At 48.3% G+C, this 23,622-nt stretch overlaps 1 protein-coding gene across 6 annotated transcripts in view; it reads left to right on the top strand.

The window, feature by feature from the left end:
- The window catches only part of LOC144104148 (uncharacterized), a 327,699-nt gene that overhangs the window by 167,152 nt on the left and 136,925 nt on the right, over window positions 1-23,622 (top strand). For 3 of the 6 annotated variants that reach the window (XM_077636988.1, XM_077636986.1, XM_077636991.1), the window contains exon 1: window positions 12,157-12,888. The exons of the other annotated variants lie outside the window; for them this stretch is intronic. In XM_077636988.1, coding sequence (XP_077493114.1) covers window positions 12,215-12,888 — 674 coding nt within the window. In that variant the 5' untranslated portion in view covers window positions 12,157-12,214. Of the gene's footprint in view, window positions 1-12,156; window positions 12,889-23,622 lie in introns of those variants that run through there. 6 annotated transcript variants of the gene reach the window in all.

Genomic DNA, 23,622 nt, shown 5'->3' with positions numbered 1-23,622 from the left:
CGTTCCTGCTAGTGGACGCGATGAATTTTTAGTTTTTCTTGTACTTTTGGAGAAAAGCCCATTTTGAGAAGAGAACTTTCTCCGCGTTACGAGCCCAACTGGAAAGCACGTGGTAGTAGGCTCATAAAAATCGGCCATCGCTGCCAGGCTGTGGATCAACCGATATTTGCATAAATGACCCGCATGCATGCACTCGGTGGCTGTGCAAGCTGAGCCACCAGGGGTTTTTAGAGCGACACGCAGAGTAGAGCAGTTGCGCGCTGGGATGTGCCGCGAACCAACGTCGATGTCGGTTCTCTCTCTTCGCAGTGAAGAACCGCGCTGCACTGTCCGCCTGCACGTGCGCCCCGATCTGAATTAACATTAACGTGTCACCACGGTATTCGGCCGAATAATCGGCACGCTAACCCAACCAGTAGCTCACTACAAGCACACGGCAGCCAAGCTGCACTGGCTTTTCGTGATTAAGCGAGCGTCTATAACTTGCGGGAGACTGCCAGTTTGCGTGAAATGTCTTGCTGCATGCCGAGTGAAATGTGGGCATGCCGAGTTTCATCGATGGAAGACAGAAATGACCAGCCAGCGGTGGCTGATCGCTTCGCCCAATCGGTTCGGTGGACGACGGCGGCCGAGCCAAAGACGACGAGCGCGACGGCTCGTCTGTAGTGACGCACGGGAGCGCGGCTGTTCCTTCGCGGATTCGGAGTGCTGCTCCAGATCGCTGGAATACGGGGCGCGAAATGTACGCAGGCTACCCAGCTGCTTCTTAGCCGCGAGCATCTGCTCGTCACTCTCTCTGCCCAGCAGTGCCCACTATATATTCTCGTACCTAGGTTTGAACCTAACCAAGTCTCATCCGCAACGCGCTAAGCGGCTACTGCCCTTTCCGTGGTACTTCTGTTGGGTGCTCGCCATGTGTTGCGTCGTTCTCCTTGACTTTCAGCCCGATGCGTGCCTGTAATCAATCAATCAATCAATCAATAATTAATTAACCAACGAAAACATTTTATTCAAAAACAGACTAAAATAAAGGACGGAGAAACGGCTTTTTGAATACACCTTCGCAATGCTCCACTTGCTGCCCACAATAAGTCCAGGAGCTCATGTAACAAAAAACGGCGCCCGAAGATCAAACGAACAGCACTCATAATGAGTGCCGTTTTACCACGTATTTGATTTTCCAGAAGTGAATGTTTATTACGCATTCGCACCAAGGCGCCAAAGGCGCAGCTCCAAACCCACGCGGTCGTGGTTGGTCCCCTTCACGTTGACCTTCAAGGAGCTCATGCTGGAAGAATTTCCCGATGATGTGCAGCGCAGCGCAAGGGGTAAAATCAAAGTAAGCTTATATACTCTGCAGAGATCAGCGCAGGAACAGACAAAGCACAAGGAACGAGAAACATGTGACGAGCCCCCTTTTTTTTACAGCACGCAACACCCACCAGTCCGACAGCACGCCCTTCAGAGTAAGAATAAAGGTTAGTGCTGCACGAATGGGACACGACAGGAGAACAGGAACAACAACGGCAGCACAGGCGCAGACTTTCAACTGTTTATTCGAGACCGAAAGGCAAGCGCTGTATAAGGGATGAACCTTAGCACATAACCATCATTGTCATTCACACATGTCCTGATTAAAATCGAGACCACATTAATCAAGTTGTTACGTTGCAGAAGGGCCGATAAACCACGATAGAGTACTCAGTCAGCATGTCCACAGACACTCCATGTCAAGAAAATGGAAAGAAGAAAAAAAGCAAGGAACCTAACAATCAACCTGAGTAAAGAGGGTGAAAAATACGCGCAATGAGAATGCAGGTGATCCAACAGACAACAAGAGTAAAAACACTGCAAACGCAATAAAATCATGGTGTGACATATGAAAAAACCGGCATGAGAGCATGGAAACAACTAAGAACACGTGTAAAGATGGACTAAAACCAGGTAAAAAACTGATATGAGGTATGGAAAAACAAGCATGAATGGACAACTAAGAACAAGTGTAAAGGTGAGGATAAAACCAGATAAGACTACATTTCCGGCTTTGAGGTACATACATCTTATGAACCAAATTAGGACACAAGTGAAACACTTATAGGTGGCCTTCTACAAACGTGATTTCACTTAGTGAAAGCGAAACAGACGGAGCGCTGACACATTTCTCACTATTTTTTACGATGTGATAGGCTTCGACCACTTCCATTTCCGTCTTATCCCTTGATTTAAACAAAAAGGTAGTGTTGCGCATAACTGGGTTGGAAGGCACTTTTTTCTTGTCCTTACCCTCCCCTGCACAATTTTTACAATGCTGCGCCAGGCGACCTCCCATATTGTTCTTCACTGCCAAGTTATGTTCGCGTGCCCGTTCATTAAGACACCTACCAGTCTACCCAATGTAGACTCTACCGCATGTGAGGGGAATTTTGTAGACAAGGCTCGAATCGCACTTTGTGAACTTCGTTTCGTGATTGGTATAGCACTGCGGCCTGGTACTCTTTTCAGTCGACATCAAAGGGCAGACGCTGCTCAGCTTGATCGGTGGCGAAAATACCATCCTGACACCATATCGGTTCGCCACTTTTTTTTTTTTTGATGTTGTGGGATACCCGGTGTATGTAAGGCATCACCTGCAGGGGCTTTTGCTTGTCCTTTTCATTCTTTTTACGGCGTTTGAGCTTCTGTAATAAGCTTTAACACTCTGCGGTGATGAGGTGGAGTGGATAACCAGCTGCACGGAAACGTTGAACACCTCATCACCGCAGCGTGATGACTCTTTTTCCGACAGTGAAACCGAGCTGCGCTTACACATTTGCCCTCGAGCCTCAAAATCTCGGCGGCTTCCACTATTTCACGTGTCAGCTTGTTACGGTGTTTTTTTTAACACAGTGACCTTTTAACACACTGTCGGAAATAGAGTTAGCCTTCCTTTCTGGATCTGTTTGACTTAATCTTGGTTTTTGAAAGGAGTTACATTCTCTGATTTTTCCGCCAATCTCCCTTTTATCGCTTTTATTTTTATTTTTTTCGTGCTTTTAGCCTTCTTACTTTTTGCTGAATTTCATTTATTGATATTTTATCTTTCTCTCTCAGTTTTACTGCACCTTCTCTTATACCTTTAGCCGTGTTATTTGTTGGCTTCACCTTTCTTGCTCATCCCCGTTTTTATCCTTTTAGTTTTCTAGCGCACTTCATCTTCTGTGTTTAACTGCGTTAATTGTTGGCTTCATCTGTTTTGTTAAATGTTCGTTTGCGCACCCGATCACTATTGTGTTTTCACCGCGTGTTTTTAGCCGCCGTGGTGGCTGAGAAGTTATGGTGCTCGGCTGCTGGCCCAAAAGACGCGGGTTCGATCCCGGCCGCGGCGGTCGAATTTCGATGGAGGCGAAATTATAGAGGCCCGTGTACTGTGTGATGTCAGTGCACGTTAAAGAACCCCAAGCGGTCGAAATTTCCGGAGCCCTTCACTACGGCATCCCTCATAGCCTTAGTTGCTTTGGGATGTTAAACCTAAACCAAACTGCGTGTTTTTTTCTTACCACTACGCCTTTCTCATTTTTCGCCACTTTTGATCTTTGTTTGCGTGTATGTTTTGGTTCAATGTAATCGGTCCCGTCCTTGAATATTCTTTTAGTCAATCCGCATCACTATTCACCGTGTCGCAGGGTTTTCTTCATTTTTTTTTTAAATGACCAGGTAAAAGTTTTTTGTCTCATCTTGTTCTGGTTTTATCGTGCGCTGTTCAAGTCTGGTTTTTAGCCTTTGTCATTTTACCACTACTTGCCATATCATTTCTGTTGCCACTAGTGCATAAAATTTTCGCCGCTTGTTGGCGCCTGTGTTTTGGGTATATATTGCCACACTGGGATGGATGGATGGATGGTTGGATGGATGGATGGATGGATGGATGGATGGATGGATGGATGGATGGATGGATGGATGGATGGATGGATGGATGGATGGATGGACGGACGGACGGACGGACGGACGGACGGACGGACGGACGGACGGACGGACGGACGGATGAATGGATGGATGGACGGGCGGGCGGACGGACGGACGGTCGGTCGGATGGATGGATGGAGAGATGGATGGATGGATGGATGGATGGACGGATGAATGGATGCACGGACGGATGGATGGATGGACGAATGGACGGATGGATGGATGGACGGATGGAGGTATGGACGGATGAATGCATGGACGGATGGATGGATTGACGAATGGGCGGATGGATGGACGGTCGGACGGACGGACGGACGGACGGACGGACGGACAGACGGACGGATGGATGGATGGATGGATGGATGGATGGATGGATGGATGGATGGATGGATGGATGGATGGATGGATGGATTGACGGACGGACGGACGGACGGACGGACGGACGGACGGACGGACGGACGGACGGACGGACGGACGGACGGACGGACGGACGGACGGATGGACGGACGGACGAATGGATGGATGGATGGATGGATGGATGGATGCTGAACCCTTTAAATCGGGCGGTGGTTCAAGCCACCGAGCCATGACTTGTGAAATTTTACAATTGTCTTGATTTTAGCCACCAATCAGGTAACCTTCGCTTGGTTACTTCTACCCGCTTAAACTCTACCTTCCCTTCACTGTCCTTAAACACCAATGCCTTGGATAGATCAGCGCCGCTGCTTTCCACTGTAGGGTTCAGCCGTTTACAAAAAAGTATCAAGCGTTCAACCGTTTCCTCCTCCTCTCCGCACGCAACGCACAACATGTATATCTCGTGGTACCTGACTCTATATGTCTTAGCCTGCAAAACTCCCGTCCTGGCCTCAAACAACAAAGTGCTTCCACTACAATTATCATAGATATTTTATTTGGCAATTTCCATCCTTCCACGGCGACCGGTTCGAGGATGTAGAAGATTGGTTGGCCAGTTTTGGGCGTGTGGCCGCATTCAACCAATGGGACGACGAGCGGAAGCTGATGAATGTGTATTTCACACGGCAAGGCTCGGCGAAAACGTGGTTCGAGAACCACGAGGCGTCCTTTTCCAACTGGGCAGCTTTTCGCCGTGAGTTGTTCGCCACATTCAGCTCGAGCGAGCGAAAGGAAAATGCTGAAATTGCCCTTCGCTCCAGGTCAGAGCAGTCCAACGAGAGCGTGGCCATGTTTATTGAAGACATGATCCGCCTCTTCAATGGGGCCGACCCGGCCATGCCCGAAGCTACAAAGGTACGGCACCTTATGCATGGGGTAAAAGAGTAGCTGTTTGCTGGCCTCATGCGCGACCCTCCGAGAACCATCGCCGCCTTCGCCAAGGAAGCTACGGGCATGGAACGCTCACTGCAGGAACTGAGTGCCCAATACGGCCGTCAAGCAAATGTAGCGGCCGCTCACTACTACACGTCCTTGCCAGGCCCCGGGGATGAGGCGCTGCGAAAGCTTGTGTATAGAGCATTGTCCGCGAAGAACTGCGACACCTACACTTGGATGCTCCGTCGGCAAGCATACCTTCTACAGACGATGTCCTCCGTGACGAAATCCGGCGAGCGGTGCAGCCACCACCAGCACCACTATCGGAGCCGCACGTCATGTCTTACAGCGATGCCCTGCGCCGACCTGCCCCCGCATCGCAATCGTTTCGCCCCGTTGCCGGACGCCCCCCCCCCCCCCATCGTTACCTGCGCCCCGTCCAGCAGCAGCAGGACCTGTGCCCTCCTTTCAGCAAAGCGCACGTGTGGCGCACATCCAACAATTGCCCGCTCTGCTACCACTGTGGGGAGCCCGGTCATATTCTGCGGAATTGCGCGCACCAGCGGATGGGTTTGCGAGGATTCCCACTGGACGCGCCTCGACCGCGCTATGGTTAAAGACCGCAGGACATAGAATACCTGGCCGCTCAGGGGCTGCCCCCGTCCTCGCCGCGGCGACAGTCGCGATCGCCATCCCCGAGGCGCTTTTCTTCGCCCAGTCGGCCTTCATCCTCCGGTCAGTTCAGAGGCACGTCCCCTTGCCGGGAAAACTGAAGACGGCGTCCTCCGGGGGCAGGGCCGCCGCCACTGCACGGAGTCAACAGCCTCCACCCGACTATTTGACGCGACGGCCCAGGCGGCGACGACCCGATCCGACGACCTCACCGACGTGCTGCGAACGACTGGTTTCTTCTGAAATTTTAGTAACCGCCGACAGTTATGAAGTGGCCGCACTCGTCGATACCGGCACTGATTTTTCTGTGATGAGCAGGCAGCTCGCCACAATCTCCGTAAGATTCTGACGCCTTGGTGTGGACCCATGATCCGCACCGCCGGTGGCCATGTAGTGACTCCGATCGGCGTCTGCACCTGTCGCATCCAGATCCGCGGTCTTACTTTCACTGGCTCATTTGCCGTAATACGTGACTGTTCAAAAGATCTTATTCTGGGAATGGATTTCCTTCAAGAGTATGGTGCAGTCATCGACCTTCGGGAGCTCATGATCTCTTTTTCCGCTCAGCGAGCCGTCGACACCAACATCGATCCCAGCAGAGTAATGTTGCACGTATGTGAAGACTGTGCTCATAACAATCCTTCCGCGAGCCAGCAAGTTCGTCACAGTCGAGTGTAATGACAGCACCGGCACTCTTGGCGTCGCTGAAGCGAACAGGTCGCTGCTACTCACTCGGCAAGTTTGTGTAGCTCGAGGCCTAGTAGAAATTTCCAGCGGTCGCACCGAAATCTAAGTCACCAACTTTACCCGTGAACAGCAACATTTAACGAAGACAGAGGCCGTCGCTTATTTTGACGAGCTTGGAGAGTGTACCAGGCAGTGATCTTTGTCTACCACGTCAGACCTCGACGAGGCGACGGCTACAGCCATTCCGACCGACGTGAACCTGCACCTCTTGGCCAGTCAGAAACGCTGCGTGAAAAGCCTAATCTATTCCTTCCGCGACTGTTTTGCATCAACCTCCAAGGTGCGGCAGACACCGCTTACCAAGCATCGAATTATCGTTGCTGACGACCGATGGATGGATGGATGGATGGATGGATGGATGGATGGATGGATGGATGGATGGATGGATGGATGGATGGATGGATGGATGGATGGATGGGTGGATGGATGGATGGATGGATGGATGGATGGATGGATGGATGGATGGATGGATGGATGGATGGATGGATGGATGGATGGATGGATGGATGGATGGATGGATGGATGGATGGATGGATGGATAATGCTGAACCCTTTGAATCGGGCGGTGGTTCAAGTCACCTAGCCATGACTTGTGAAATTTTACTCTTGTCCTGGTTTTAGCCACCAATCAGAAAGACCACTATGCCAGCGCCCTTATTGGGTGTCATCAAAAGAACGTTACACAAATGCTCCAGGACGACGTCATACAACCGTCCACAACCCCCTGGGCATCGCCTGTTCTCGTCACGAAGGAAGATGGCACCCTCAGGTTCTGCGTGGATTACAGATGCCTCAATAACGTCACGAAAAAGGATGTGTACCCTCTGCCACGCATTGATGATTCCCTAGACCGCCTGCGCCATACCACCTACCTTTCGTCCCTTCACCTCCGCAGTGGGTATTGGCAAATAGAGGTCGACGAATGCGACCGAGAGAAGACCGCCTTTATTACTCCTGACGGTTTGTACGAGTTTAAGATGCTCCCTTTTGGCTTGTGCTCGGCCCCTGCCACATACCAACGAATGATGGACACCGTGCTGTCTGGCCTTAAGTGGCAGTCGTGCCTCGTATATCTCGACTATGGCGCGATCTTCTCTGACACGTTCGATGAGCACCTGAAACGTTTGCGTGCTGTTTTCGAGGCCATACGTTTCGCTGGGCTCTCTCTCAAGCCAGAAAATGTCACTGTGTTTCACGAGCTGAAGTTTCTTGGTCACATTTTCAGCGCACGAGGTGTTAGTCCAGACCCGAAAAGACGGCCGCCGTAGCTGCCTTTCCCAAACCAAGAGACAAATGGAGCCTGCGTCGTTTCTTGGACCTCTGCGCGTACTATCGCCTGTTTGTTCACAATTCCTCCAAGCTAGCTGAACCTCTGACCCGCCTGACGAAAGATGATGAACCCTTAATCTGGGGCCAAGACCAGGAAAGAGCGTTCACGGAACTCAAGCCCCGTCTTTAAAGTACGCCTGTACTTGGCCACTTCGACGAAGAGACCGACAGGAAACTGCACACTGATGCCAGTAACGTTGGTTTCGGTGTGGTCCTCGGTCAACGGCAGGATGGTCTAGAACGCGTGATTGCTTACGCCAGTCGCACTTTCGTTCCGAAGTCAATTATTCCACCACGGAAAAGGAATCTCTGTCTATGCTGTGGGCAGCTACGAAATTTCGTCAGTACTTGCATGGCCGCCCGTTTCGGGTCGTGAGCGACCATCATTCACTGTGTTTGCTGGCGAACCTGAAAGGTCCCTCGGGGCGGCTTGCGCGATGGAGCATTCGGTTACAAGAATTTGATGTCACCATCGTGCACAAGTCTGGCTAGAAACACAGCGATGCTGACTGTCTATCCCGCGTTCCTATTCCCTGCCCCACGGACGAGTCCGACGACGATTCCGCTTTCTTCGGTGCTGTCAACACATCCACCCTTACACGCCAACAGAGGGACGACTCCGAACTGCTGCCCCTCATCGAGTACCTCGAGGGAACCGCTCCACTACCACCTCGACTCTTCAAGCGCGGACTGCCATCGTTTTGCTTGCGCGCTGGTGTCCTCTACAAAAAGAACTACGGCCCAACGTACACTGTGAAGTTGAGCGTGTGACGGAATCTCGTCTGGCCGGGAGCGTACATTTGAAAAAATAAGAGACGCCGATCAGTGAAAAAAGGTTCTTTCTTGACGTTTCGGGTTCCACACGGAAGCCTTGCTCACAATGTTCACAACAAGACTTCCGTGTTCACAACAGCCTTGCTCACAACAAGGCTTCCGTGTGGAAGCCGAAACGTCAAGAACGAACCTTTTTGCTCTGGTCGGCGTCTCTTATTTTTTCAACTTACACTATCTGCTTGCAGTGCCTACAACGCTTCGTGACGAAGTTCTGCGTGCGTGCCACGACGACCTTTCTTGAGGCCACCTCGGGTTTTCCCGCACGTTGGCGCGCATACGCCACAAGTACTACTAGCCCAGGCCTGCTGCGGTTGTCCACCGCTACATACGAACCTGTCGTGAGTGTCAGCGCCGGAAGACGCCGCCAGCTAAATTAGCCGGGCTCCTGCAGCCTATCGATCCCCCGCGCCTCCAAAGTCGGATGAATTCTTGACGTCTGTGCCCGTCTTGCCCACCAGCGGAGAGAGAACGCCATGAAGGTACTGTAACAACGTTGTCACAGTACCTTCACAACGGTGTCACAGTACCTGTGACACCGTTGTCGTTGTCACAGTACCTTCATGGCGTTCTCTCTCCGCTGGTGGGCAAGACAGGCATAGACATCAAGAATTCATGCGACTTCATCAACAAGGTCAAAGAGGTCGCCCTAGAAGGCACAGATGAGATCGTTTCTTTCGACGTCTACTCGATTTTTGCAATCGTGCCTGTTGAGCTCGCAGTTGAGACATGTAAGCAACGTCTCGAGAATGACACTTCGTGGCAGGATCAGACACCGTTCGAAGCAGCGGAACTTTGCCAACTTTTGCAGTTCTGTCTCGCCAACACATATTTTACGTACAGCGGCAACTTCTACCAACAGACCTTTGGCATAGCATTGGGGCAGCCATCTCGGTCACAGCGCCTAACATCGCTATGGAAGCCATCGAAAGCAAAGCTTTGGCCACCTTCCTACCGCGACCAAAAGCATTTCTGAGGTATGTGGACGACTGCTTCTGCGTCATAGACGAGCCCTCAATCAACTTTACTGTTGACGAAGAGACCGACGGCTGCCTTACGTTCCTCGACACCGCGGTAACCCGTACTCCGACAGGTCTTAGTTTTCGCGTCTACCGGAAACCGACGCATTCCGTAAGGTACCTAAATTTCAATTCAGCACACCCTGTCAGTCATAAGCGGCCAGTGGTTGCATCTCTAATCAACCGTGCCAGGGAAGTATGCAGTGAAGACACCGCCCCAAAACCACGAAATGAAGACCGTGGAAAAAGACTTGAAAAGAAACGGCTACCCGCTTTCCTTCATTCGGAACACGCAAAGAGTGGCTCTATCAAGTAAGCCTACTGCCCGGGAAGACGAAAGTGCTAACGTACCAAAACAGAAACGAGCCGCTATCCGTTATGTATCAGGGATCAGCGAGACGCTGGTGCGGATGTTCGGCAAGCACAGCGTCCATGTTGCACATGTCCCAACAAGCAAGATAAGAAATGAGCTTGTAAACGTGAAAGACCAGCTCCCTCGTGCCAATTTTCCCGGCGTGGTTTACAACATTGCCTGCGCCGACTGTTCATCAGTTTACATAGGCGAAACGAAAGATTTCAAGAGATGCCTGAAAGAACATCAGTACGATGTACGGAAAGGAAAAGTGACAACGAACGCAATCGCGGAGCATGCGCAAGATACTGGTCATGAAATTAACTGGGATGAAGCAGATATAGTGATAACGGAAAATAATGTATCAACTCGCCAAAATCTCGAGTCATAAATCATCCAGACTACGCCCCAACACAATAAATAATAATTACGGCACATTGCACCCTATCTACGCGAAATGCCTCAGAACGATAGTAACCGCTACAAAAAGCCCGGGACGTCCAGCTGGTTGCTCATTGTGAACAAGGGAGCCGTAGCGCTCCCGAAACGTCATTATTTTGTTGACCTTGGTCAGTGACCAGTGAACCTCATCAAGCCATGATTCCTGACCAGACGGTATGCTGTCGAACCCTCTACTACATTGCTTAGATTGTTGTTCACACGAAACGGATGAAACCCTCCGCTTCTATTCCTCTCCTCACTTCAGCGTTACACCGACTGAAACAGTGATTCGCCCAGTGTTTAGGTTTGCAACGGAGAAGAGGAGGAAACAGCCGTGAAAAAAGAAGATGCCATCTCAGTTATCATCATCATCATCATCAGCCTTACTACACCCACTGCAGGGCAAAGGCCTCTCCCATGTCTCTCCAATTAACCCTATTCTTTGCCAGCTGCATCCACCCTTTGCCTGCAAACTTCTTAATCTCATCCGCCCACCTAACCTTCTGCCACCCCCTGCTACGCTTAGTTTCTCTTGGAACCCACTCCGTTACCCTTAAGGACCAGCGGTTATCTTGCCTTCGCATTACATGCCCTGCCCAAGCCCATTTCTTTCTCTTGATTTCGACTAGGATGCCATTAACCCGTGTTTGTTCCCTCACCCACTCTGCCCGCTTCCGATCTCTTAACGTTACACCTATCATTTTTCTTTCCATGGCTCGCTGCGTTGTCCTTAACCTAAGCTGAACTCTTTTCGTTAGTATCTCTGACGAGGCCGCGGTGCCGTATCCCTCCTCTAAATTTCTATTTACACAGGTCGGGTTTGGCACTCTCTCCTCTTTGTGCGTTTTGCAGTGAGCCTGAATCTATTGAGCATTTTTTGTTCTATTGTCGCCGATACACCTCTTTGAGAAGAAGGTTGCTGGAGGAGCCCTTGCGGCCCCTTGGCCTTCGGGTGAATAGCCACCCGATTCTTGGCCGATCCCCCAGTGTGGGTATGTGCCATCTTTTGATAGGCTAACAGCAACAACACCTTGACCAATCCTTCCGCGTGCGTATGTGCCATATTTACTGAGGAAAAGAAGAAGAAGAAGTTATACTGCGGACCGCAAGGACGCCGAGAAGGAGAGTCGAATAGGTACGTACCACGCTCTTTACGGCAGAGAATGGCTTCGAAGGAGAGTCAGTGTGTCTTCGCGGACGGGCGCTGTGGGTACTGTGGTGAATAAATGAATCCCTTCATTCCCAAATGACCATTCCATGAAGCCGTTAAACAAGCGGAATCAAAGCCTCTTGACTGCTGACATGTGAGGGAAGTCGCTCCACGGCGAGCCACCGAAGAAGTGGCGTGAGCGGGAGTCAGCCTGGACCCCCGCCTGGCTCGATGCGCTGTACCTACGTGGTTCGACGACGCAATAATACCCACACTTCAGCACGCGGACGCAGCTGCGGACGTCACTTATCGGAGCCTTATCGACCTGCTGCCTTTATAAGGCACAGATAAGGATGCTTCTCATCACAGCTCCGCTCCGCGACCCGTTGAGGCATTGTGTTTCTCGTAGACTGCACAGCGCACGTACGCAAGGAGATCATGGTTGTCGGCTGTGCGCGCCTGGCTGTCTGTGCACCATTGCTGCTCGGGCTTCTCGGGGTGTGCCAAGGACGACAATTCTCTGCGGACTGTCCGTCCTACAACATCATTCACCCTTGCCGATGCAGTGCGACGATGCTCGGTCTTCGAGTCCTCTGCGCGGGTGTCGCCAACGAACAGACGCTGCGGAACCTTCTGGGCTACCTGAGCAACTACAGGATGAATGCGCTCACACTGCAGCACATCAACTTCACCGTCACGCCCGACCTGTTCAGCAGGCTCCAGGCGGTCACCATCAAGATAACGGAGTCGCAGTTCCGCATGCAGGACACTCGCAGGCCAGGCCGAAGCCCCGTCGCCAGCCGCGTAGAGGACCTGGATGTGAGGCAGTCGACACTGGACTTGGGCAACAGCAACCTGGCCGTCATGCAGGGGCTCCGGCGGGTCGTCGTCGACGCGAGCAACATCAGCATACTCAAGAAGAGCTGGTTCGACGGCCTCAGTCGGCTCACGCTGTTCGCGATAGAGAATACGCAACTGGGAGGCCTCGAAGACCGAGCGCTGGCCGGCCTGAACGAGGTACACAGCATCTCTCTCACGGCGGATGGTCTCAAGTACCTGCGCAGGAGTTACTTCCCAACGTTCGCTGCAAGGCTGATGGATCTAGACTTCAGGTAGGCCCCTGCCATGCTTGTTTCGCGTAGTGCATGTGCTAGACAATGTCTTCTGGTGGATGCTCCGGAGGCTACGTCATTGGGCCTCGCGCGGAAGAAGACTGACTTTCCGGGCAAAGTGCAGGTGGCGCAAGTGATCCACCATCATAGTTCTGGCCAGCAGCACTAGCAAGCTTATTCACTGGGTGCGAGCACAGGACGCTGTCCGAGCTAAACCTATGGCAGCTTACTTTCATAAAACAAGGACAAGCAAGGAATTAGCGCCTATATCATCATCATCAGCAGCAGCAGTAGCAGCAGCAGCAGCCTGACTACAGCCACTGCAGGGCAAAGTCCTCTCCCATGGCTCTCCAATTAACACTGTTTTTTGCCAGCTGCGCCCACCTTGTGCCTGAGCACTTCTTAATCTCATCCGCCCACCTAAACTTTTGCCGTCTCCTGCTACTCTTGCCTTCTCTTGGAATCCACTCCGTTACCTGTAAAAGGACCAGCGGTTACCTTGCCTTCGCATCCCGTGCCCTGCCCAAGCCGATTTATTGCTCTTGATTTCGGCTAGGATGTCATTAACACGCGCTTGTCCACACACCCACTCTGCCCGCTTCCCGTCTCTTAACGTTACACCTATCATCTTCATTTCCATTGCTCGCTGTGCTGTCCTTAACTTAAGCTGTACCCTTTTCGCTAGCCCCCATATTTCTGCCCCGTTGGTGAGCACCGGTAAAATGCAGCTGTTGCACATTTTTCTCTTGAGGGATATTGGTAAACTGGCATTCATGATCTGAGAGAACCTCCCATATGCGCTCCGCCCCATTGTTTCTCTTCTAGTTATTTCCTTTTCATTATTCGGATCAGCTGTCACTACCTGCCTTAGGTAGACGCATCCCTTTATCACTTCCAGCCCCTCGCTGCCAGTTGTGAACTGCTGTTCCCTTGCTAGGCTGTTGAACATTACTTTGGTTTTCTGCATGTTAATATTTAGACCCACTGTTCTGCTCTGCCTGTCTAACTCTTTGATCGTGATTTGCAGTTCACCGACTGAGTGACTCAGCAAGGCAATGTCATGAGTGAATCGCAGATTATTTAGGTATTCTCCATTTACTCTTATTCCCAACTGTTCCCAATTCAGGCCTCGGAATACCTCTTGTAATCAGGCGGTGAATAGCACTGGCGAGATTGTGTCTCCTTGCCTGACGCGCCTATTACTGGAACTCTATTGCCGACTTTATGGAGGACTATGGTAGCTGCGTAGTTGTTGCTATATGTATCTTCCAGCATTTCGACGTAAGGCTCTTCTACGCCCTGATTGCGCAATGCCTGTATAACAGCTGAGGTTTCCACTGAGGGAAATACTTTGCCGTAACCGATGGAGGCTATATATATATATATATATATATATATATATATATATATATATATATATATATATATATATATATATATATATATATATATATATATATATATATTTATGAAGGGAGCCAACAGTCACCGAAACCAAGGTGCATAGGGGAACGTTAATTTTTTTTTTTTATGTGTTATGCTTATCAGTGGGATACTAATACTTAGATTAATAAATCGCTTAAAGAAAATTACTTATAAAGCAGCAGAAAAAACAACCATGCCGCCGGTGGGATCCGAACCCACGACCTCCGAATATCGCGTCCGGTGCTCTTACCAACTGAGCTACGGCGACGGCTGTCCAATCTGCTGCTCTCGTGGGTATTTATGTTTACTGGGTGTAAGCGAGCCTTGAGAGTGTTCACCAGCGCCACCCTCGACCATAGCGGCGGACGTAGCACGTCCTGTAATACCGCGAGCGTGACGTAGAACGTCATCTAACGTCGAGGGCGGAAACTGTGCGAGAGCCCTCTTATGCTACCTATGGCATTAAGACTGCCAGAACCGAGACCCTCGTTAAGCTATTAGCAGACAAGTTAAATGAAATGAGGGGCCCGTTTGACAAATTTATGAAGGGAGCCAACAGTCACCGAAACCAAGGTGCATAGGGGAACGTTAATTTTTTTTTTTTTATGTGTTATGCTTAGCAGTGGGATACTAATACTTAGATTAATAAATCGCTTAAAGAAAATTACTTCACCAAACATTGAAGAAACATAACAGGATTTAATTCACGACGCTTCGGCTGGAGGACCAGCCTTTTTCGAGTGTGGCTGGTCCTCCAGCCGAAACGTCGTGACTTAAATCCTGTTATGTTTCTTCAATTTTTGGTGTTTTTTTATTTTATATATATATATATATATATATATATATATATATATATATATATATATATATATATATATATATATATATATATATATATATATATATATATATATATATATATATATATATATATATATAGGGAGAATTCTATTTGTGCCTGTTGGTTCACGGGGACAAAGAAGAAACCAACACGCTGGTCGTCTCGTGTATGTTTCTGTTTTGTCCACGTATTTCGTGCCATTTTCTTCGTGGACTATACACAGGTGTTGGTTATATTCTGCGCACTTCTCTATCAACTGATTGGCAGTTTGAATGGCTCTATTCGCAATTACCTTAGTAAATACCTTAAAGGCAATGGACAGCAAGCTGTTCGGTTTGTGATTTTTCATGTCCTTTGCGTCTCCTTTCTTATGAATTAAGATAATGTTTGCATTCTTCCAAGGTTCTGGTACGGTCGAGGTAATAGGGCATTGCGTATACAGGGTGGCTAGCTTTTCAAGCACAATCTCCTCTCCGTCTTCAGCTGATCTGCTGTTACCTGATCCTCACCAGCTGCTTTTTCCATTTGCATTGCTCCTAAGGCATTCTTTACTTCCACTTTCGTTACTGGCGGGATGACGCATTGCTGTCTACTACTGTCCCCTTCATTAACGTTCTGCTTACATTGGCTACTGTATAGATTTGTGTATAACTCTTCGGCTACTTTAACCACGTTATCCATATTGCTATTGACGTTGCCCTCCTTGTCTCTTCATGCATACATCTGGTTTTCGCCTATGCCTAGTTTCTTCTTCGCCGCTTTCAGGCTACCTCCGTTCTTTACAGCATGCTTACTTAAGTGAAGCAGCGCGAAAGAAGAAGCCCGAAGGCGAAGCGAAGAAGCGACAGGAAAGAGCGCGGAACTAACAACTGAATTTTATTGAGCAAAACGTGCACAATATATGGGAAGGCAGTGGAACAGGTAATCAGATGCAGTCGACGTCACAAGGTGTAAAGGGCCATAAAAGCGATAAAGATCATAAGAGGGTGATGATACTAAAAGACGATGGAATCTCAAAAGGGATGGCAACAGAATGAAAATGTACACTGCATGACTATGTAACAGCTAAAGTCACATAGGGTAAAGAGCCATAATATCGATAAAAATTTTCAATAACACGGTTACAAATGTAAAGCTGATAAAAACTGACAAAATTAATGGTAAAAGCATATATACACCGAATGAATGTGATAACGTGCGGCTAAGAACGCAGACCTGAACAACAAATAAAAAAACGATAAAACAGCGACACTCAAAGATTCGAGCACGTCCAGTTAACATTAAAATTTAACAATGTTGTTCTAAAAACGCAAGTTCACTCACGCGTACAAGGATTTCGATGCGTTACTGACACACGCCAAGCCCTTTCTTTTTATAAAGAAGGCCTCCTTCAGCTCCCGGGAAACACTGTCTCTACTTGTATCCAGAACAACACTTTCACGTAAACAAGGCATGCATTTACAATCTTTGCAATGAATCGCTGGACTGGATCCAGTACCTTTTTCAAGTGAGCACTCGTGTTCCCTCAGACGTTCGTTCAGGCACCTTCCTGTTTGTCCTACATAAACTTTCTCGCATGTGAGCGGATTCCGGTAAATCACGCCTTCTCTACATTTGACGAACATGTCCGCATGCTTAACGCCACAAGTCTGCTCTCTTGGTTTTTCGTTATTAATCCTGGGACACAATGCAGCTAGCTTACACGGGGCGCAAAAATACTACGGGGATCTTGTGTTTACTGGCAACCTTTTTCATATTGTGTGCTACTCGGTGGGAGTACAGCATGACTGCTGGTCGCACTCTCCTGTTCCTTTCCTGAGTATCGTTTCTTTTCTTGATCTTAACATTCTGACGCAAAGATTCAGTCACTGCCGATATAACTGTCTGTGGAAAACCTGCCTGTAGTAACCGCGCGGTCTGCAGCTGGAAGCTCTCTTGCATGCAGTGCTCATATCATTTCTTTATTGCAGATTCTAACCCTGATGTGGCTATATATATATATAGCTCGTTTTACTGTTTTCGCGTGAGCTGACTTGTAAGACAAAAGCTCTTTTTGGCGTCGAGGTTTGTACATCCAACAGAATCTGTCTTTTGCCAAGGAGAGATCTAAGTGATTGGTACTAACAGTCAACCAGCGTTGTATAACCATGTTACGCATGCTCCTTACCTTGGCCCTATATTTGTAATCCCCCTTCACACAATGTTCCGAAGCTTGTAGTCTGTGAAGTGACTTGAATAAATAAATAAATAAATAAATAAATAAATAAATAAATAAATAAATAAGTAAATAAATAAAAACTAACTTGTTGCTTTTGCCTGTTCACAAGTATATCCCAAACTGCGGCTAAAATCTCTAAACTCATCTAGAATTTCATTTGCAGTCGCCTGGTAAGTTGGAGGGCTTTACTTGCTCAAAACGATTAAAAAATCGCCGACATACCTGAAAACCTTTAAGATCTTCTTGTCGAGCCTAATGTCCATATTTTTGTCAACTGCTGCGAGAAAAATAATACTTAACACTGGCGCAACAAAGGACCCTATGCAAATTCCCTTCTGTGTGTACACACGATTTTTCAAACTAGACCACTGTAGCACTAAGGTAAAATTCCATCAAGAATAGAAAACTCTCCATTGAAATACCGGCTGCATTTTGGAACAAAACAACGCCTTTCTTTTCAATGCAAGACTAAACAGCGGCGAAGAATTGGCTGCATCTGATTACCTGTGCCACCTATATATTGAACGCGTTTTGCTCAATAAAATTCAGTTGTCAGTTCAGAGCCCTTTCCTGTCGCTTCTTCGTTTCGCCTTCGAGCTTCTTTCGCTTTGTTTCATTGATTTAAGAATGGACTAACTAGCCCAGCAAAACGTTTTTCTCTAGAGCATGCGCCATTCCATCCACATTAAACTTCCTTATGGCGGCTACCTTGCGCTTGTTTATTAAATTCGATAGCTTTGCTAGCTCTATTCTGTCTGTAGGGCTACACGCCCTCATGCTTTGGCGTTTGTTAATCACATTTTTCGTCGCCTGAGATAGATTGCCGATATCCTGTCGAAACGTCCGACCGCTTACTTCTACGGCGCACTCCGTAATTATTTATTTCAGATTATCGTTCATTGCACGAACATTAAGATCGTCTTCCTCAGTTACAGCCCAATATCTGTTTTGCAGCGCTATCCTAAACTCCTGTGCTTTCTCTCTTACAGCTAACTCGTTAAAGGACTTCCTCTTCACTAGCTTCTTCCGTTCCCCCTTCAAGTCTAAGCTAATTCGAGACCTTACCATTCTGCGGTCGCTACAGCGCACCTTTCCGAGGACGGCCACATCCTGACTGATGCCAGGTTTAGCGCATTGTATGAAGTCGATTTCATTTTTAATCTCACCATTGGGGCTCTTCCAGGTTCACTTCCTGTTCTCTCGTTTGCTGAAGATGGTATTAATAGTAGGATGGAAAGTTGGGCTAGTTGGTTTACGTTCATATACGTTCATTACCTTTAAAAGGAAGGTATTAATGATCCGTAAGTTATTTCTATCTGCAAACTTACTAATAACTCTCCCCTGCTATTCCTGGAAGCAATCCCATAGTCGCATACCCCCTGGTCGCCAGCCTGCTTCTTGCCCACCTTAGCAATGAGGTCGCTCATCAGTACAGCATCCTTTGATTTTACTTTGTTCATTGCCGATTCCACGTCTTCATATAGAACCTTTCAACGGTCTGGTCGTCATGGCAGGATGTAGGCGCGTAACTTTGCATCACCTTCAGCTTGTACCTCCTATTGAGACTAATTACTATAGCGGCCACCCTCTCGTTAATCCCTTTCTTCCTCTTTTTATCTATCCCGTTAGTACTGTAGAGCTCCTCTACGTTGCCAGCTATATCATGGTTAATGAGGAATCCTACACCCAGTTCTCGCCTATCCGCTAATCCTCGATAGCTCATAATGTGTCCGTCCTTTAGTACTGTGTACGCCTCACCTGTCCTCCTAACTTCACTAAATCCTATGACATCCCATTTAATGCCCGCTGATTACTCGATCAACACTGCTAGGCTAGCCTCACTAGATAAGGTTTTAGCGTCAAACAATGCCAGGTTCAGATTCTAATGGCGGCCTATGCGGAGCTACAGATCCTTAGCACCCTCCACTGCCTCACAGGTCTGACCGCCGCCTTGGTCAGTTGCTCCGCAGCCGCTGGGGACTGAGGGCCGAAGGTTAATTGGTTTGTTCGTAGACGGTTGTGGCCAAGCACTACACCAGGGTGGCCGAAAGCTGTTCTGGTGATGGAGTGCGTTATCGGTTCTGGTCAAGGAGATCAGGCCGCACTCCAGGCCTGGTAATGCAATTCCATCGAGACGCGGAGTCTTTTTTTTTTTTACTTCATACCCGGTGGAGAATTGCGTGGCACAGGGATTCGAGCCCCGGTCCTCTCGGACGCGGGGCGGACGATATACCTCTGCGGCATCGCTGCCATCGCTGGTACATATAAAGATTTAAAGGAATCCACCGATTGCGGATATGTTTAGTCTCCTCATGAAAGTTGCAGCGACCTTAACGGGTTCGGATGGCACTCGTTCACTTATCACGCGGCTATGCGATGTGTCAGGGCTGGCATCTAAAGTTTTTTATAGGAACTCTGTACTAGGCTTTTTTGCATTCGATTTCACTTAATGGCGACCTCCATGCTGGACAGTTGCCGCAGAAGCGCTGCCCTAGGGAAGGAGTACCACGTATATCACAAACACATGGATGAATTATTAGGGGCGATCTGGAGTCTGGTGTATCGTGTTTGGTGCATATGTTTCGTGTTTGGAAGGTTAAAATTCGATGTAGCTCCCGTTAGCGTCTTTAACCATTGTTTTTTAGACATAGAGACGGAGTTTAGCCTTACTGCACGCCATTGAGCACTAGGCTCCCCACGAACGACGTACTTACGCCCACCACATTTCATACCGGCTGAAGAGAGCAGCTGCTTCCTATGCCCGGAGATGTCATCTACACACCTCTTGCCTTCCATCTGAGTCCATGTCGTTAGCATCGGTTATCTTGTCTTCGCACTCCGTGGCCTGCCCATGCTCACTTCTGCTTCTTGACTTTAACTAAAAAATTGCCAACGGTCTCTTCTGCCATGTTACTCCTATTGATTTCCTCTCCTTAAAAGACTGCGTCGTCCGCAATTTAAGCTGGAGCCCGTTCCTTATTCTTCAAATTTCAGCTTCACAGCTGAGCAGTGTCCTTCGGATAAGGTACGTTGGTATGACGGGGGCGCTGTATTCATAAGTGAATCATGGGGCAATGGTCACTTTTTAATCGCTTCGTTGTTTCGTGGCGGTCTCACGCCACTTTGAGGCCCATTGCGTGACGAGTGATTTGAGGCTCCGTCTTTGGTGTGGCTTTCATGATACGTGCAGGCGGGTTCTATTCGGACTGGAGGTTATGCCTGTGATTTCGTTTTCACGAAGAAGGCAAGAAGTGTGCCATTGTTCTGTCAGCTCCAATTACAAATAAAGAGCTCGACTTCTGCGCATACGCGTTCCTTGTACGCAGTTTTCGGACGCTATAGTGAATTTCCGAGTCTGGTTCTAACTTTTGTTGCCTGAATTTTCTGCTACATCGAACGTGGACGAGAGAATTTTGTTAAGAGAACGAGTGCAGAAATCTTCTAAAGAAGCCAAACTTCAATCCCAAATTTACTGTGACTCTGTCTTATGGAGGCAACTGCATCACCACATCCTCACATGTATGGTTCCATGTTTGCAGGCTGGACGCGTTTTATGCTTACGAAAACCCCGTGAACAGCCCCACGAAGCTTAGCGGTCGCGTTCTAAGCATTTTGTTGACTCGCCTAACTCGAACACCGAAGTTCAATGAAGACGCACAGTTCTACTTGCAATTTCTTCACAGTGCATTCAAGTTTTCGGCTGCCCTCTATTGCTTCATGCGGCGATGAATCCAAACACTTCCCGACCGCTGCAGGCGGCCTGAGTACGTGCAGCCGCGCACCAGTTCGTTCATAGTATTCCACCGCAACGGCACAAGCCAAATAAAATTAGGACGAACACAGCGCTGACCTAGCACGGTACGTCGCTCTTGCAATGCTGGTCTTCAGGATGTGAATGCGCTCCAGACCAGCATTGCAAGAGCGACGTACCGTGCTAGGTCAGCGCTGTGTTCGTCCTTCTTCTTTTCCGTCTTCTTTTCTTTGGCTTGTGCCGTTGCGCTGGAATACTATGAACGTGAATCAAGAATACCAACTAGCCCAAGAACTGACTCAACTGAAGTACATTTCTTATACATCGGGCTCGCCTTTCCAGTTCGCTGTCACTGTTCTGTATCCAAGCTGTTGATGGCTGTGCGAAATCAGAGTATACAGATGTCTGTGGAAAGTAGCTTGGGCTGCCTCAAAAACCCGCAGATATGTGGGCATGAGCCTGCAAGCCGGCGCAGTAATGGAATATAGAGCGCTTTACGCGTATGTTATGGCACTGGTGCTTGTTGTGCAGTGTCTCTTTAACACGAACATGCTCATTTTGCTACCCTTTTTAAGAGATGATGCCATATTTTAAAGAGAATTATCGATAAAGTACGAGACATACTGAGCATATACGTTCAGCCTTCGGGCGCCAGCACATCGACACGGGATATATCACGACCGCTACGAGCTTCGGATAAGATGGCCATAGCGAGATACAAAACTAAGCGTTTGCAGAAGTGAGCCTACGGTACCGTTTCCGCAGCTTTATTTACCGGCCCGGAGGTGACAGCTGCTGGCGCATATCTCTCTCCCTGTGCACACGCGAAGCCCCGTCCGGGTCCGGAGAAAATCCAATCTTTTTTCTCTCTGACGAGTCTCGGGACATTGAAGCAGTGCCGCAGCCACGTAGAAGCTTTTCCATTCTGCCTCTTATTTGTCAGAATCGGTAAAATAAAGCTACTTTGCGTAAAAATCACCTTTGTGCAAACTTTTTGGCCAGCTGTTTTTCAAGGCAATCTACAGCTTCCCATGTGAAATTTTCCTCTGAAGCCAGTAACAGAAAAAGTTTGATTATTTCTTACTTATTAATTTATTTTGAGGAACCAAAAAACACTGCACATTAGGCCACATGTCTCTGAGCAGCGCTTAGAGTGTTTTACAGACCTAGGACGCTGTTTCTTTGAAAGCTTGGTTACCTTTACCTGGTATACCTGGATACCTGGTGTATGTTTGTGTGTATTGATCCGACCCGATTCTTTATGTATGGCCCCGTAAGTTACATGGTTATGAAGGTAGTCAGGTCGCATGATTTCATTCAACGCAATCGCAGATTTTCAAGCGCAAACCTAACAAAGAAACTGCTCATCTTGGCTTGTATTCCGCCACTTCTGGAATTTGCGTATTGTCTCTTGGACACTGCGCTCAAAACGACACGATGAACCGTGTAAAAAGGATACTGCAAGGTTTGTTCGTGTCGGTATCATCCATAACAAGGTGTACAAAAATTAAGGATGATTCTTTGGTATGGTTTATGGGTTTAACGTCCCAAAGCGACACAGGCTATGAGGGACGCCGTACTGAAGGGCTCCGGAAATTTCGACCACCTGGGGTTCTTTAACGTGCACTGACATCGCAACGTGAACGGGCCTCTAACTTCGTCTCCATCGAAATTAGAACGCCGTGGCCGGGATCGAACCCGCTTCTTTCGGGTCAGCAACCGATCGCCATAACCACTCAGCCACCACGGCGGCGTAAAATGAAAGATGAACTGCGTTCAGAAGCGCTTTCCTCTTGTAGACAAAAACTACGTTCGAAATTGTTACGTCAGGTATTGAACAGTGTTTCCGAAAACAAAACGAACCTTATTTAAAATAACCTTATTACGGACCAAGGCGATCTGATCACGCTTTTAAAATTCGTGAATACCTAATTCAGACGAATCTTTATGCAAATTTATTTTTCCCGCGAGCGAAACATACAGCGAGGAACTGTACATCTCAAAATGCTGTATAATATAGAAATGAAGACATTTTTTTCTTAAAGTTAAGCCCCTCCCATACACTTCCTCGTTCAAAGCCGGGTATTTTTTAATGTAGATTGAACCGACGGAATATGCGACGTGCTTAAGCGCGCTAAATTTCGTAAACTATTGAATCGTATCACTAACATCTGTCGCTCAAACTGGTGCAAAACGCTCAACGTTAGAATGTTTTCTTCCACAGAATATATATCACGCGATAAAACAGTAGGGGAAACAGACCTGTAATCTATTGAATGGCGTGAGAGATACTGATAGATAGTTGGGGAAAAGAGTTAATGGAGAATACCTAAGTAATCTGCGATACGCTGATGGCATTGCCTTGCGAAGTCACTCAGAAGATGAACTACAAAACATGATCATTGAGTCAGGCAGGCAGAGAAGAACGGTGGGCCTGAAAATTAACTTCCAGAAAATCAAAGCAATGTTCAACAGCCTCGCAAGGGTACATCAGTTCAC

The sequence above is a fragment of the Amblyomma americanum genome, chromosome 9 (assembly GCF_052857255.1).
Source record: "Amblyomma americanum isolate KBUSLIRL-KWMA chromosome 9, ASM5285725v1, whole genome shotgun sequence".
Classification (NCBI taxonomy): domain Eukaryota; kingdom Metazoa; phylum Arthropoda; class Arachnida; order Ixodida; family Ixodidae; genus Amblyomma; species Amblyomma americanum.
This window is presented reverse-complemented; position numbering and strand designations above follow the sequence as displayed.